A 15,809-nucleotide genomic window follows, 5' to 3' on the forward strand; every position below is an offset into this window, starting at 1 on the left:
GCCAACCATTTACGCTTGGCATTCTAGAGTAACATAGCTTGGCGTTTCTGTTGGAATCTTTTAGTGCTGGGATAAGGCCTTGCGGAGTGCGCTCAATACGTCGAAGGAGAGGGGTATCAAGGATCTCGGGCTTCCACCGGAGGGGAAGTGACTGGCGGCCCTTTCGAACTCGAAGCCGCCATATGAGATCTGGAGTCAATTCATTGAGAAAAGCCCCATCGCGGAAAGCCAGTGAGATAATTTGATTGATTGTGCAATATGCCTTTTGATAATCGCCATGCATGAAGAATTTAGTTCTGAACAAGAGTTAGCCTCAGCAATAGCTGTCTATGCATTCCTTACCCGTCAGCGCCTTCTGGCCGGCCTTTGAGATTGCGAAACTCAACGATGGCACAAAGGATATCACGCTTGCTATCTGGGTCTTTAATGTAAAAGAGCTCAAAGTTTTACCATAGGCACTGTCTGTTTTAAATTGTGGTGTTCAACCGCAACTACTATCCGTACGGCCAAAACTACGATTACTCTTTCCCTGTGCGTTATTGATAAAAGTCGCCAAACACGCACGCTTCGTGCTCCACCACTTTTACACGAGAAACTGTCCCAAGGGGCGCCCCGATCGAGCCAAGAGTGTTTGTCTGGAACCTGGACAATCGCATCATACGCGTCAAACTTGTCAATCCACGCCTTCTTGAGTGCCCACCCTGCGGGCTCCGACTTCGGATACATACTACACAACGCTGTGCTCGACCTCACTGATTGTCTCTTTGACTTTTCTGGGAGTCCGGTGTCCTGGATACGGGCTTGACTGTTTAGAAGGGCGTAACTAAGTGCCCTGGGCTTGATTCATGACTCAGGCCTCAACATGCATCTTGTGATATGCCTAGTCAGAAGCTGAGAAGTGAGGCAGGCATCAAAGAAAATCCAGAACGTAGGCCAACTAGTCTCGAGCTACTCCAACGAATCTAAAATCCAAGCCGGAGATTCGAGCGGCTCCACTTGTCGCATATCAAGACTTGGTCGTAGTTCTACAACGTAGTTCTTTTTGCTGATGTGAATTGGAGTGTGATTACCAGCTTTGCGTTGATCTTTGCATCTGAAGAGGATTCTTGCCTTGCTTCAAAGCTACACGACGTAGGAACTGTGTCCATGATGACGTTGATTACCAAGCATTGAAGCCTAGAAGCAACTACCATGCTAAAAGGGCGGTGCTATACGAGTCAATCGCGGGGGTCTTACAACCTCGGAGTCGCTGGGTTCCACCAGAACAAACAACTCGGGCGAATTGAATTGAGTCAGAGGTGCAAATCAAGATCAGGCAGGAATTACTAAAGTCGGATGTTCCGACCACAATTCTCTATAAGTAACTTCGGTCCGGCCATAGTGAGTGGTCACCAAGGCCCAAAATCGTCGGAACTTCACTCCGTCGGATTGCTACCTTCTTTGTGTATCACTAAGAGGAACGCCTGCATAACTTCTTGTCTATTTCTTGCCCCTTTCCAACCAGACGGCTTTCTAAGGCCTTCGTTTGTCATTCCTCGATACATCTTGAACGGGCGCATTCTTGCTGAGTTTCAGGATGTCCCCACCAGAATGGAGGTCATTCCAACCATTCAAAGTTCATATATCAGATAATGTGCTGCACAATTTATCAACTCTGTTACGACTGTCATGGTTGCCTGAAGAGTCATTTGAGAATATGCAATCAGATCGACGCTATGGCGTAACGCTTCCTTGGATGAAGAAGGCCAAAGATGCTTGGGAGACACAGTTTGATTGGTAAGCAGATGAGCACCTAGTTAACGATGACTGAGCGCAGCTTATCCTGTTCTGAACGCTTGACACTCCTTGGAACAGGCGTAAGCATGAAAGCTATATCAACGGCTTTCCCCAGTATATCACGAGGGTGGTCGACGAAGACGGACATGAATATGACATTCACTTTGCTGCTTTGTTTTCTGGTCAGAAGAAAGCTGTTCCAATTCTTCTATTACATGGCTGGCCCGGTACTTTGCGCAGTGCCTGTCGATGTGTAAAATCGGCGATTCTGCTAACCAGGTTCTAGGAAGTTTCTTGGAGTTTTTGCCGATGTTGGACATGATTAACCAGCGTCATCCACAATCCGAATCGCCCTATCATCTAATCGTGCCGTCGCTTGTTGGATATGCATTCTCTTCAAAGCCTCCGCTGGATAAAAATTTCAGGATCGAGGATGGCGCTCGTATCCTCGATAGATTCATGGATAACCTGGGCTTCGGTTCGGGGTATGTCGTACATGGTGGAGATTTAGGGAGCGACACTGCGAGAGTCATGGGCGCGAAGCACGCAGGTTGCAAAGGTGAGTTTAGGACTATCCCACCTGAAAGCTTTGAACTCTCTTTAACTGATATTTCTCTAGCGGTTCACAGTATGTTACAAATGCATGATGATTAGTGCATTTAACTGAATATAACAGTCAATTTCTGTTACATGCCTGAACCATCAGTGCAGACGCCGCTAGAGGTAGATGACATTGACCGACTTGGCATCGAAAGAGGTCGTGAATTTGAGAGGGTTGGTAATGCATATGCTAAAGAGCATGCTACTCGCCCGAGTACAATTGGAATTGCGATTTCCTCTAATCCATTGAGCCTTTTAGCTTGGTACGTATCAATTTCGCGTCTTAACATGGAATAATTCACATCTAATAGATTCAGGGTGGGTGAAAAGTACCTTGAGTGGTCTGAGGAAGATCCCGATCTCCACACAATCTTGGAGACGGTCACATTATATTGGGTAACGCAAACGCTGCCATCTTCTTTATATCATTATCGGCAGGTATAGGGATCACTACTAGCAGTGGTAAACGACAGTGGCTAATTAGCACCCAGCTCTTTGAACCAAGTTCCCTTGGCTCACACGCAAATCCGGAGTGGTATATTGACAAACCTCTTGGTTTCTCTAGCTTCTTGCATGAGATCGCTCCCACACCGGCTAGTTGGGTACGCACAACTGGCAATTTGATATTTTATCGCAGACATGAAAAGGTACTCAAAACTCTTGGACCCATGATTATCTATTCAATTAGAATATACTTATGATTAATGCCATGATAGGGTGGTCACTTCGCCGCACTTGAGCAACCAGAGGTATTGTGGGACGACATCACTGCATTTGTGCAGGAATTGGTACAGCGAGCCATTTTTTAAGAAGGTTGAGTGGTGCTGCACCCTATCAGTCAGCGGAAGTCTTTATTATGGTTCATTGATTTTATTATAGTTTTCCTTGGTCAGTTTTTGGTAGTAACGACAAAGGTTCTTCTAGATAGTAATCAGCTGGACTTGTGAATGCCCCTGTTATTTTGACAATTCTTTCCTTGCTTAAGTTTAAGGGACTAGCCTAAGAATGATATAGGTTATTATTTGATGCCGAGCATAGTGCCTCCTTAGGGTCCCGCCATTTCTACACATCAGGCTCTAGTTTTAATTGAACTCACTTCACTCTCTAGTAATCACTTCGCTGGAATTGTGGTGTTATTTCCTGCTCCCACATCCTTACAACCCTTGTGCCCTCCCTCTCAGTATCCGTTCCTCACTGCCTACAAACCCGCTAATGAAGTGTACCCGTGCACGACAGAATTGATCCCCCCTGACAGGGAGTGACTGCAGTGAGAGTGATGTTTTTGGTAGCAGCCGTGACTACAATGAGCGGTGGGATGCCACTTAACATAATTCCCAGGTGAGCCGCCATCCCGGGCGAGCCGCCACCTAGGATACTGAGAAGTGAGAAATAGAGTTGCATAACCGAACCGCTAAAATCGAATCCGACCCTCGCCGAACTCGCAGCAGTGAGGGTTCGGTTCTAAGCCTATGGAATCGCACCGGTTTTGGTTTCCCTAGGTTAGAACTGATTCGAGTTCGGTTAAAACCATCGGTTTCGATTTTTGAGGTTTTATCGGATTCGACTAACCAACCCTCACCGTTTTGGATAGAAATCACTAATTTCTAGGATATATCTAATGGTTTTAATATCACTAGATAGCCCTAGATTTAGGCTATCCAATAATATAAATATCAACTCAAAATACCTAATAGTTGTTGAGATATAAGGGAATAATCATTTCTGTCATGGGTTAGTATGAAAGTAGTAGTAGTTTAGGAACCGAACCCTCACCGCTGTGAGTTCGGTGAGGGTTGGATTCGATTTTAGCGGTTCGGTTATGCAACTCTAACTGGGGATGATCGGGCTGAACCACTATCTCCATCGACTGGGCCGAGGACCCCCTCTGCCATGCGGACAGGCCCCGGAGACAATCCACCACGTGCTACTTGACTGCTACCGATACGACAACCTACAGCGTGCGACATGGACCGAAGTGAACCCATCGAAACCCTGAGAGAGACCTTGGACGTTCGAGTTCATAGGCAAAATATGCGTCTTGAAGCATAACCGCAATCGCACGCACCTCCAAGAGAACAGATGTTCGAAATATTGCCTCACAAGTCATCCTTACAATTACTTGCGCCTATAACTCTCACGCTTGAAGCTTAATACCACTCTGGCACTAATCCAGGCATATCAGTTACATATTCGTAGTCGACATCCCAGGAAACCGAAACCCCCACCAGGACAGTGATGATGACAGCCCATAGAATACTTGAAACTAGTTTTTCCTTGGATAAGTATTTACCCAAGCTCCACTGTTCCCAAAATCTGTTGAGGTCTTTGTCGAGAAAGAGAAGTGTGGAAAGAAACAAGATCGCAAGATTAAGAAGTCCCCACACGAGGTATTGTAGCACTTGAAGTTTTATACCACCTGAGGAGGCCAAAGATTGTATGCCTTTATCAGCCGCGAACGAATATAACAGATCCGCTGCGAAAGCAATGGAAAGCAAATACCAAAGCACAAGCAGCTTTGAGTACCACGGCTCGTTCCTTATCTGTTGTGCCGCATTTAATGGGCAGCGTGGCGAAGTACCCTCTGTATCAGCAGCTAAATTTAACGTTAGTTGTCGGTCATCCGTATAGTCTGGATGGGGCATGGTGTGCGATGGTGTGTCCCTTGGCGTTTCCATTGTATTCGATGCGAAGGAAGTGTATGCCTCTAGGTATTCATTAGCGATAGTTATACCGTTTGGCTAGGAATATACGTACCGATGATACTAAGAAGTGGCAAAGCTAACATGACAACAGCGACAACTTGACCGAAGCCCCAAATATTCTCTTCTTGATGAATGTCCGTAGAAGCGTGCCCAGTATTACGCACAATAAAAATGCGAATGGTACCCCAGGCAAGAGAAAACGAAAGCCAGGTGATCTAGAGTCGTCAGTAAGATTCCATTATCAGTAGTAAGATAAATCTATACCTCCCATATCTTTGATGAGTATAGATCGCTTCCCGCAAGGATCAATGCGTACATGGATCGAATTAACTTGAACTTGGTCAGAGCAATACATTTTCCAGCCCTGCTTTTTGCGCTTCTTGCGCTCTCCAGACACCTTAACTCAGAGTTAAGGGATTCCGATAACTTCTCATGTGGGATGTTAAATCTTGTATACCATCTGTTGTCGGAGAATAGCGCAGCTACCCTTGTAAAATAACTGAAAAGGAGAAACCCTATCGCCAACATCATGTAGAGCCAATTGTACTCTTTGACGAGATTTGGACCCGCTTTCCAGGCGATTGTAGGGTGATATAGGCACCATGCTGGAAATGACTCTGGAATATTGCCAGACGAAGTGAGGTAGCCGACCGGACCCATTACGCAAATGAGCATTACCAAGAGGATGGCCATAATAATAACACGGTGGATCCTCTTAGATTTGTCTGAGCGAAGTTCATGCCGTAGGGCTGTAAGAGTGATGAGATGGGTCACTGTGGAGAACCATGCGAAATTTACCACCGATTGCCAGTGATATGATGAGATACCCCATTGAAGTTGAGAAAGGCCCCCTATAATTATTGAGATGCCAGTGATCATTTGCTGGTCACTAAGGGATAAAATCATTTTCTCAAGGACCGGTTCCAAGCCGGATATACCGGGGTTTAGCCTTTCAAGGCTTCCGGCAGGGACAATTGATACACCGCTGTCTAGCATTGCTTTGATAATGCAACACAAGAAACTGAGATATGCCGTTGCTAAAAAGCCACTCAAAACCTATAAAGTATTGAGCGTTGTTTCCTCCCCTTTACATAAATAGATACTCACTCCAATACCAGAAATATCTGGATTTGGATGCGATGACGAGTAGGTGGTGCAGTTTTCAGCAGTCATCCCGTATGTCGTCATTATATATCATTGCCTAATTCAGGCTCCACCGTTTAAGTGTGAGTATAAGAGCTTTAGAGACATAGGGCATTTCAGAAACTGACCGACCTTGTAAGTCTGAAGCAGAAATTTTTCACCCGTGAGAGGATGTCGATTGGTTTTTTATTGGCGGATCTGTCAGTCGGCCTAGAAGCTTTTTACAACACAGCCACATTGCGCAAAAGCGGGTGTGACAGGCGAAAAGCCCGAATAGCGACAACCAATCCGATTCCTAGTAAGCGATGGCGCATCAGACAAGAATAGATTTGAATCGTTATAAGGAAGATCCATGATGATGATGGCTAAGCCTGCAGATCCTTCTTTACTCTTATTCTCTTACCAGCACTGCATAATTGGGCAATCCACTGCCTGTCCAGAGATAGACTTTTCTGCGACCAAGAGACAACGTTTGCCAACAATTGGTAGAGGGCGCGATTTGCGGTCGTACGTCGATATCTGAGACGCGACACGACAAATGTCTGCTTGTTTGATGTCGCATGGACGAGACGAACCGGACAGTAAAAAGCGAACCCGTAGTGTCTGCAGCTGTACACTGACAGCTGCTGAGATCCTATGCAATAAAGACCTAGATATCCCTTTGTCCGAGAGGCGCGTAAACGGGAGAGGACTGGTACAGGATGCAATCTGTAGTATTCATTAAGATATGATATAGCATAGAGAATCTAACAGTCCTAGGGTCAAATACCAGGATCTAAGAATAAGATTATTAGTAACTAGTTTAGTAAGTGCCTGATGGAGCTTAAAGGCTGTATTAAAGTAATCTATGGTTGTGAGGTGATGTTATACTAACCTCTACTTAATTAAACACTAATAGTATAGACTATGTATATCTGGTGTTGCAGTCACTAAGACTACCCTATAGCTAGTGTTTAATCCAAAGGTTAGTAATATGGTTAGAGCAGCAGGGATCCTAACTACTGAAACTTAGATTGGGGACTTACTAAACTATCTATCTATTCTAATAGCTCTAACTATTAGTACCTTATAAAATTATTAGTTACCATCTCTAGTATTTATGTTAGCTTAAGCTCTATCATTTATATCTAGAGTTGCATAACCGACCCGCGTTCAGCCCGCGGTGGAATTGAAGGTGCGATGGGTCACTGCTAACGGGGAGGATCAAGCTCCAACCGGCTGAACGGATGTCCGAATTGATCGCATCTGAAGAGGAGGAACGGGGAAGACAGGCACCTTCCTTTCTTTCTTTCCTTCCCCTTCGAAAAGAAGGTCCAATTTCATATCACCCACGGCACTGATCAAATCAGTGGATCCAATCCGATGGACTCACCGTCTCCGCTCACTTCCTCCCATACTGTGACTCGCCAGCCACGATGTCGGCGCAGCGCCGACCTTCAGACGGCTTCTCTCGCGGATCTTCACCTCGAATTCAATCCGTGCGATTTTCATTCTCCACGCTGTGTATTTCGGGATGTGCTCGAGTTCGCAATACCGGCTCTTCGGGGAAAGGAGCAAATATATCGTGTCTTGCTAAAGATATCGGGCTGAAGATTGAAAATTTCAGGAAAGGGAAAATGTATGCCATGACTTATACTGTAATCTTAATATGGTAACCATATAAGCTTTAGGTTCCAGGGAAATCTCCCGTTTCCGTTCCATTCTCATGGGGTAATTCCGATCCAATTCCCATGCGACTTCAGAATAGGTTATCATCATAGATATGTCCCTTCGATTTCCCAAACTATAATACCCATCCCTATGCTATCCCTAATGCCTTGATAAGGGATAGATGGGATCTTGATGAGAATCCGCAAAATCTGCGGCTCAATCATTGCAGAGATGATAGTTGATTTGTCGAGGATGAATGCCCTGGCAGACAGCTGAACTAATATATATTGAATGAGTAAAGACGATTTGAGGCTAACTATTTTACAGAAATGTGATTCATGGATGGATTACTATATCCCCATCTCCAGCAGACTAGAGGCTGGTCAAAGGGAGTTAGGAGTATATTAAGCTAGTACTTGAGGAAGTATATACTGCTATCATGGCTAGTGACACTGCTGTGATATATATATAAAAAGCACTAGAATAAACCTGCTATATATTAACAGAAATATTCTATATAGCATTCTAGCCCTCACTTACATTAATTTTATCAGCTACTTTATATTAGATATGCTTCCCTTTAAAGGCATTATAAGCACTAGAATCTAGATAGTTAATTAAGCCTGTATATAAAAGAAGAGAAATAACTATAATAATTACCTTAGTATACCAGCAAGATCTAGATAATTTAATAAACTATAGGAAGGGTACTTTGCAGATAATCTGGGGGGTAATCTAAATTAGAGGCTATATAAAGCTAGTAATTATAGAGTGTAATAAATTAGCTCCTGAGGGGTTATTCTACTAATTCTTACCTGAAATATCTTGAAGATGGCCTTATTTTAGTCTATAAGCCTGGCATAATATTCCAGCAAGATAATGCTAAGGCAGAATCCATACATTAATGTAGGTACAGAAGCAGATTAAAACTCATGGTCTATGTTAAGATTACAGTATAAGTCTTAGCATCCATTTCCCTTTCCTGGAATTATGCAGGATTGTCATTGGGGGTAAATATCATAATATCAGCTTTGATTTTCTGCGCTTTTTTTCTTCGTCATGGGAATATGGCCCTATTTATATCAACATATACTAGCCAGAAACTCAAGAGGCAAACAGGGGCAAGTAGCGCTGTGGTCGCTGTCTCATGACATGCAGGCATATTGTAACGATGCAATTCAGTACATGTCTTTTCATCCTGATAGGTCGCATCTGGTAGCACTCCTTTGGCTGTTGCATGGTTGGCTGACTTTGGAATGCTAGCTCCTTGCGTAGTTTGAGACTGTAGATTAGATGTCATCCCACGCGATTACATGACATGCTATTACTTGTGACTTGACCTCTATTAACCTCTGTCCCGTCAGCGCCGGACACCATCAAACCTGCTAGCATGTTACATGAGATCAGTAATATCTTAGTTATATCATTCCCCTGTGTCATTTAACGTAATTCACCAGTAAATGAGTCCTCCCTTGTGTTTACCTATTCTACACTCATGTTCAATTGTCCGTAGGCTCTTAGTTTCTGTGCAGTCCGCGCGGGGATGACGCGAGATGGTGGTCACCCCCGCCGTACAAACTGTGTCAAGTCTCCCTTGAAACTACACTCGCCCCTTGCTCATACCTTCTAGTCCGAAGTCCGCGGCCATTGTCACGTAGCAGAGGCGATGGAGGGCCAAGAGGAAACTTTAGATTCGCTCCTATGGGCTATTGAGCGAGAGAACCCAAGTGGATTTGACCTGTTCTGCAGAGTAGTCTAATAAATGGGAACAGACAAAATAAATGAAACTATATATTCAGTCTCTAAACTTAGATATATGGATAGTATATATAGATATAAATATTGGAGCTTATGATTGCCTGAGCTGCCGGATTGAAAAATAAATATATAATAGGCCATTCGCCTGGCTTCACTAGATATATGCTTAGTAACCCTATTTTTTGGTGTATCAGATCATTCCACAGCCACAGTTACTAGTCCCCCAGGTTATCCACAATCTTAACTAGCTCCTAATCAACTCAGTTTATACAATGGTACCCTTGAGTGGCCACATCAGCCGTGTAGGGGTTGTTTAGTGGGTTAGTGTCGTTTAGAGAGCTTTAGGTGGTTCAGCTGAAACTGAATAGCAGGTAACAATGGTATATCTAACAAGAAGCAAAAGAGAGACAGGCAGTCACCTGGCGCTGGGTGGGCGGCTTGCCGTCCTATTCAGTGTTCGCTCACCCGAAGACTACACACTTGAGCTAGATGGCAGTCAGGTCCGCGCAAGACTAGTAAGTGGCACCACCTCATTCTCTCCTGTAAGCATGAAGATTACAAGGTCTTCGTTCCTCTCCGTCTTTCACCAAAGCCATACGCTATTAAGCTACAAACTCGCTGCCTACTAAGAGTGTGACAATATAGCAGGAAAAAGGGGTGCCAACCTTCAATCAGCTGTGAAATAAATTAAGCGGTGCTCCCGCACACCAAAGCAAAGTATAATTGCGCTCTTCAGATATCTATATCAGCTACCCAGAGACTGGATATTAACAGGTCATAGATTTGTTGCTTTATACCCAACAGCAGTGTCTCCTGGTATCCAAACGAATCGAACCTAGAAGAGGTTTCTGGAATCCGTGGTTAGAAATACGCGGAATCAACTTAGAAACAAGGAAATGCTAATACAGTAGCAACTCTATCGACTATTAATACGTGCTTGTAGAGATTTTGAGGTTGGATTTATTCTCCAACAGGATTATAATATGCCGGATGTGAAGCGCAGTAAGAGAATTGATTCAGTTATACTATGCCAACATGCTGTTTACAGCAATGAAACCGGTCCCTTTTCGGTGGTGAAACGAGATGATAGAAAGACGGTATCCATCCTTCATCGTCGTCCACTAAAGGAGCACATAAGGCTACACCCTATTTGCCATGTACAATGCGGCGCCAGTATACTAGGCATTTTACTGGTCATTATAGTTGTCGGTTCTTAGACATTCACTCGTTACTCTGCATTTCCCGCTAGGGCCACGAAGTGAAGCGCACCCACAACATTTGGGATCCAGTTGTGTTTTACTAAGTCTCTTTCAGGTCATAATCACGGTGACACAGCCCTTATATGATAATTAATCATCATTCTAGAATAACGGCCGCCTTTTCACTTATAATGTGACCTTGTGTGTCATCCCCAAGAAGAAATGGCTGGCTGAGCTCTTTGATCAGACCGAGTCCATCTGCACTCTCTCTCACTGAATATGCCTTCATTATCCCATGCACGCAGACCTTGATGTGGCGCTGCTGTCCGTCCTCCGGAACAGTTACAATTGCTCCAACGTCATCTTCCGCCCGCATGGTCTGCGGGTCGTACACATGGCCTGGTTTGAACTGCACGAGTTGATAGCGCGTTCTTTTGTGAGGGTAGCAGCTCGCACGTAGGGTGATGGCATGACGGAACAATGTCCATGTTTCATGCTTAACGTGATCGCTCACGTCTTCTGAATGGAGTAAAGGTGCCATTATATCGAAGAACTCGAATTGTATCTGTTTGGTGTAACCAGGAACAAATACTTCTTTAAATTCGGGATTCTTTGTTAGGGTAAGATAAACGGCTGCGCGGTGGTATCTTTCTAGGCTTTCAGGTGAAACTAAGTTTGAGTCAAATAATCGTGAGCCAAGTCATTGTTTATACCGCAAAGTCGGTGAAGTTCGGGCCTCACATACTGCTTTGTTCCAGAATGCTTTGGTACTGCCTGAGCATTACGCTATCGAAGTGCAGGTCTCTCCATATCTCCGGGCTGTGAAACACGCGCTTCTGTATGAAGCCAAACGTAAGAGCACGAAAGGCTGATAAGGCGTCCGTAGAGAACAGGTCTTTGCTGATCATGGTTTGCTTGATGAGGAGAGTTAGATCTTGGCTTATAGTTTCATCATTCACGTGATGTCGTCGGATCTTGCAGAGCGCATTTGCTGTATAGACCACATAGTTACTCAACGTATACATTTCCTTGTATATAAACCCTGTTGACAAGACAAAAGCATCGTTGCACGATGGAGGGGGGCGGGTAAGCTCAACAAACTCAACGGCACTTGAAAGGCGGCGGCGAAGTCTGTGTATCTCATTCCTCTGGTCAAATAATTCATCTGCAGAGGATCTAATTGTGGTGGGATCGGCAGTTGAAGCATCCTGAGATGCTCTGACGTTGGCCAGTTCCGCCCTGAGACGGTTGTTTTGTCGCTGGAGAGTCTCATTCTCTTTTCGCAAGGAGACCGTCTCATGGCTCCTGCAAAGTAACGCCTGTTGTGCCTGGTTGCGGAGATTGATCATCTTCCCTGCGCATTTAGCACAACCACCACGCCGATCCTCTTGCGTGAGCTGGCGTCCACCACGGTCATGCGTGCTATTTGGCTTGGAGTGCTCGGGAAACTTTTCAGCGGCTACATCAGCATCATTGGACGGGGAGTCAGAGACGGAATCATCCATTTCATCTGATAGGTCCTCCAGTTCGGTTAACGGCGAGCCACCGGAATCGTAATCGAGGTTGAGAGGCGGGACCATAACGCTGATCTGGCAGGGAGTTTTGCGTTTAGTGCATTGCTATATATTTTATGCAATCTCATTGAAACGGTCAGCTCGCGCGATAACATACTGTTTCTCCCTTCTTTTCTTCGTCCTGCGCATTAGCTGACTGGCGGGGTCTTTTTCTCAACTTCCATGCATCTGATTGCGGGATATCTCGCTCGCCTTCTATGAAGCGTGCTGGAGGTTTTATTGGCCGCTTCGCACCGGCGATGATGTGTTCATCGGTTATTTCTAGAGAGATATTGTGCGTTGGTATGTGGTCTTCCCGCACATAGCAGAATCGGCTGCCGCCGACGCCCTCGAAATAATTGGTTCCGGGGATGTCTTGATCACTGCCCATTTCGCTCCTGGTTTGAACAATGGTCGCCAAAGCACTTCTTTCTCAACTAAAACCCAAAAAAAATTGTGAGGCAAAGAAAGTCCATATTATCAACAGGAGGAACATAGGAGGTGTTGATAGCAGGAACGGAGACACCGAAGGTCAAGGCGCCCGACGTTGGACAAAACCGAAAGTACAGCCTCCCGCCATGCCTATTTAAGTCAATGCTTGAAAGAGACCCCTGCTGAGCTAGAGCAGAAGTACCCCAATCCCAGTCAGATTTGCAACAAAATTTCAGTAAGGGGTAGTTGCTGCCTATTTGTTGCAGCCTTGCAGTCTGCCTCGTGCCCGATGCTATAAATTTCTAATTCAAAGTGGTGAGTTTAGTGACTTTTTTATTACTCCACCGACTGTGCTCATTATACAGCATCAATTTGTTTGCTATGGCCCAGCGATCGAACCCGCCGAGACGCGTACGACGCAAATTTGCTCATACGGATTCCTCGACCAGCACGTCCACGAGCAGAGTATCGGACGAAGACGACGTCCAGCTGCGACACAGTCCACGATACGGGCGAAATCCCCTTACTGCGAAAAAGCTTCTCCTATGCCTCGATTATGGGACGACCCTAACTTCAATTTCATATATCACCTTCGATCCAGATGAACCCCCTGAAGACGTACATCCAAGAGAGGTCCGATGCGTAGCAAACTGGCCGCAGGCCAACCAATTTGTCAACGCAGCGAGCCCATTTGTGCCTAGCGAAAGCTGGTATCGTGGTGGAGAATTCCTGTGGGGCCATGAGGTGCAACATACACTACGCAATCTGTCAGATAATGATGATGCAGAGTCAATGGACTGTATCATCCAGCTTCCGAAACTGTTATTAGATGATGATGGGGAGAGCATCGACAATGACCGGCTGTCACAGCCGAGGAAGGCACTCCACAAGGCAGGTAGAACTGCCAGAGACGCCATTAGGGACTACCTCATGAAAGTCTTCAAGCATACCCATGGCCAATTGTTGAATTATGAGGGATTCAATAATACTTGGGAGGTTGAACTAGTGCTATGCGTGCCATCCAAATGGTCAACGTATGCGCATCTCACAATGCAGGAAATTCTGCTTGAGGTAGTGGAGAAGACGGATATGAAAGGGAGGGAATTTTCAATATTTATTATTGATGAACCTGAAGCTGCAGTAACCTTTGCACTGTGCCACGAATACATCCGCAAAAATATTAAAGTACGTATGGATGCTGTCGCTGTGTCTTTGTTAACTGTACTCACCATGTGCAGGAAGGGTCTAACTTCATTGTATGCGATGCTGGAGGTGGTACTGTTGTAAGACTACCTAGATTTAATGCTTTATCACCAGCTTTAGGTGATTAATGATTCACGTCTCTCCAGGATGCGATCACCTACAAGGTGCGGCAGGAGGATCCCTTCAGAGCCGATGAAATAGCCATCCCAGCTGGTATACCCCCTTCCAGTACGTATACTGGGCAACAAATTAACAATAATAACAGGGAAAGACTGCGGTTCAAGCTATATAAACCAGGCTTTTATTGAAGAAACTAGAGAAAGACTGGCACACATCATTGAGATGGGCAGGGAGCCCAGCTATTCCAAAGAAGCAATCCTTCAACACGACTTATTTCGTAACTTTGAACACGAGTTAAAACGAATCTACGATCCAGATGTCTGGGAGGAGGATGAGAGGAGAAGTTTTCGCGTTTTCGGCCTAAGGGAGGACCCGACGAGAAATTTTGGGAACGGGATGTTTTTCGTCACAAAGTAAGACACCAGCAAATCCTCGCATACCCACGGCCTGACGGAGTTACAGGGAACAAATGGATAATTATTACAGGCGAAGTCTTGAAGGGACTGTGGATTTGATTATGGAACAACTGGAGCAACTTAATGGCCAAGAGGTCAAGGTAAAGCTGTCTACTGCCGTCCAATGTCCCTGAACGCACCCTGTTGAGATAGCCTGGTTGTTGCTAATAGCTGTAGGTCATCCTCCTCCTTGGTGGGTTTTCTGGATCGCCGGCTCTGAAGCGCTGCCTGAACAATACTTTTGGGCGAGACCTTAAAGTCATCCATCTGGATCAGGACATGTAACCCATCCCGGATCCTGTTGACCTTTCTCCTGGACACAAAGCTAACAATTTATTCTTCAAGAGACATGACTACCGCAGTATCTCGGGGCGGGGTGCTTCGTGCCCTAAATAAAGAGAACGGCCCACGCCGCAAGCTCAGGTTGAATCTCGGAGTTTGTCTCAGTGAACCATACGACGAGAGATTCCCGGGCCATTTAGCTGCCCATTGGTTTAATAACCATCTAAATAAGAAGAAATATGTGAAAGATTGCATGGACTGGGTTATTAGAAAGGTATGCTTGCACCTAAATCACGCAGTAGAGCCAATACTCTTATCGTCTTATACACTTAGTCCGTCGCTAATGCTTGAATAGGACCGAGTCGTCGCCCAGGGAGAGTCGGCTGAGATTTGTATGCATCGCACATTTGAACTAGGCCAGGAGATGGCCGCTTATGAGACTATATATTTCTCGGACCAGCGGGTCTTCCAGCACTACCGCATAGATAACCCCAAAAATCGTGGTAAGTTGAACATAAATGCCATAACCCATGATTTGTGAATTCGGCGCTAACTTTGGCTGGCAGGCCATCGCAAAGCGGGAGTCGTCAAGGCATCCCTTGATGCCCTTCGGAGGAGAAACATGCTGGAGGAGAAAATCAACGAGGACGGCGATGTGTATTATGAAGTCCACTACAGCATCAAACTCGAAGTGGATGGCCGCAATGTCAAGGCAACGATTCATTGCCCTCCAGGACAAGAAGTCCAAGGAGAAGCACAAATTTGCATTGCCGCTGCTTTCAGTCCTGGGACGAATTAAGCGGAACGTGCCGACAAGCGATATCATGTCCCCCTTTCATACTGGCTTTGGATCAGGATGCATTTGTATAATAGCCAGCGTGAACTTTACCTCCAGAGTCGCGAGATAACAACTCACTGACCTAGAGGTCCGACACT

General features: G+C 45.4%; 3 protein-coding genes across 3 annotated transcripts; 2 read left to right on the forward strand and 1 right to left on the reverse strand.

Annotated features, from left to right (window-relative positions):
* Positions 1–1,696: 1,696 nt before the first annotated feature.
* Positions 1,697–3,185, forward strand: ALT_1016 (epoxide hydrolase family protein; the record flags this gene model as incomplete). The annotated part of the gene is made up of 8 exons (XM_033564133.2): positions 1,697–1,776; positions 1,855–2,003; positions 2,063–2,335; positions 2,396–2,404; positions 2,453–2,639; positions 2,694–2,814; positions 2,868–3,023; positions 3,093–3,185. 8 exons carry the CDS (start codon positions 1,697–1,699, stop codon positions 3,183–3,185), a joined length of 1,068 nt encoding a protein of 355 aa, XP_033420024.1.
* A 7,800-nt stretch (positions 3,186–10,985) lies between these two features.
* Positions 10,986–12,772, reverse strand: ALT_1017 (uncharacterized protein; the record flags this gene model as incomplete). The annotated part of the gene is made up of 3 exons (XM_033564131.2): positions 10,986–11,497; positions 11,574–12,417; positions 12,500–12,772. The coding sequence occupies 3 exons, from the start codon at positions 12,770–12,772 to the stop codon at positions 10,986–10,988; spliced, it is 1,629 nt and encodes a 542-aa protein (XP_033420022.2).
* Positions 12,773–13,194: 422 nt separating this feature from the next.
* ALT_1018 (Hsp70 family protein) lies at positions 13,195–15,672 on the forward strand (the record flags this gene model as incomplete). Its single annotated transcript, XM_089599078.1, has 7 exons — positions 13,195–13,998; positions 14,052–14,096; positions 14,163–14,244; positions 14,282–14,549; positions 14,599–14,692; positions 15,229–15,376; positions 15,440–15,672. The coding sequence occupies 7 exons, from the start codon at positions 13,195–13,197 to the stop codon at positions 15,670–15,672; spliced, it is 1,674 nt and encodes a 557-aa protein (XP_089456742.1).
* Positions 15,673–15,809: the final 137 nt, after the last annotated feature.

The sequence above is a fragment of the Aspergillus lentulus genome (assembly GCF_001445615.1).
Source record: "Aspergillus lentulus DNA, contig: Alt01, strain: IFM 54703, whole genome shotgun sequence".
In the NCBI taxonomy this organism is placed as follows: Eukaryota; Fungi; Ascomycota; class Eurotiomycetes; order Eurotiales; family Aspergillaceae; genus Aspergillus; species Aspergillus lentulus.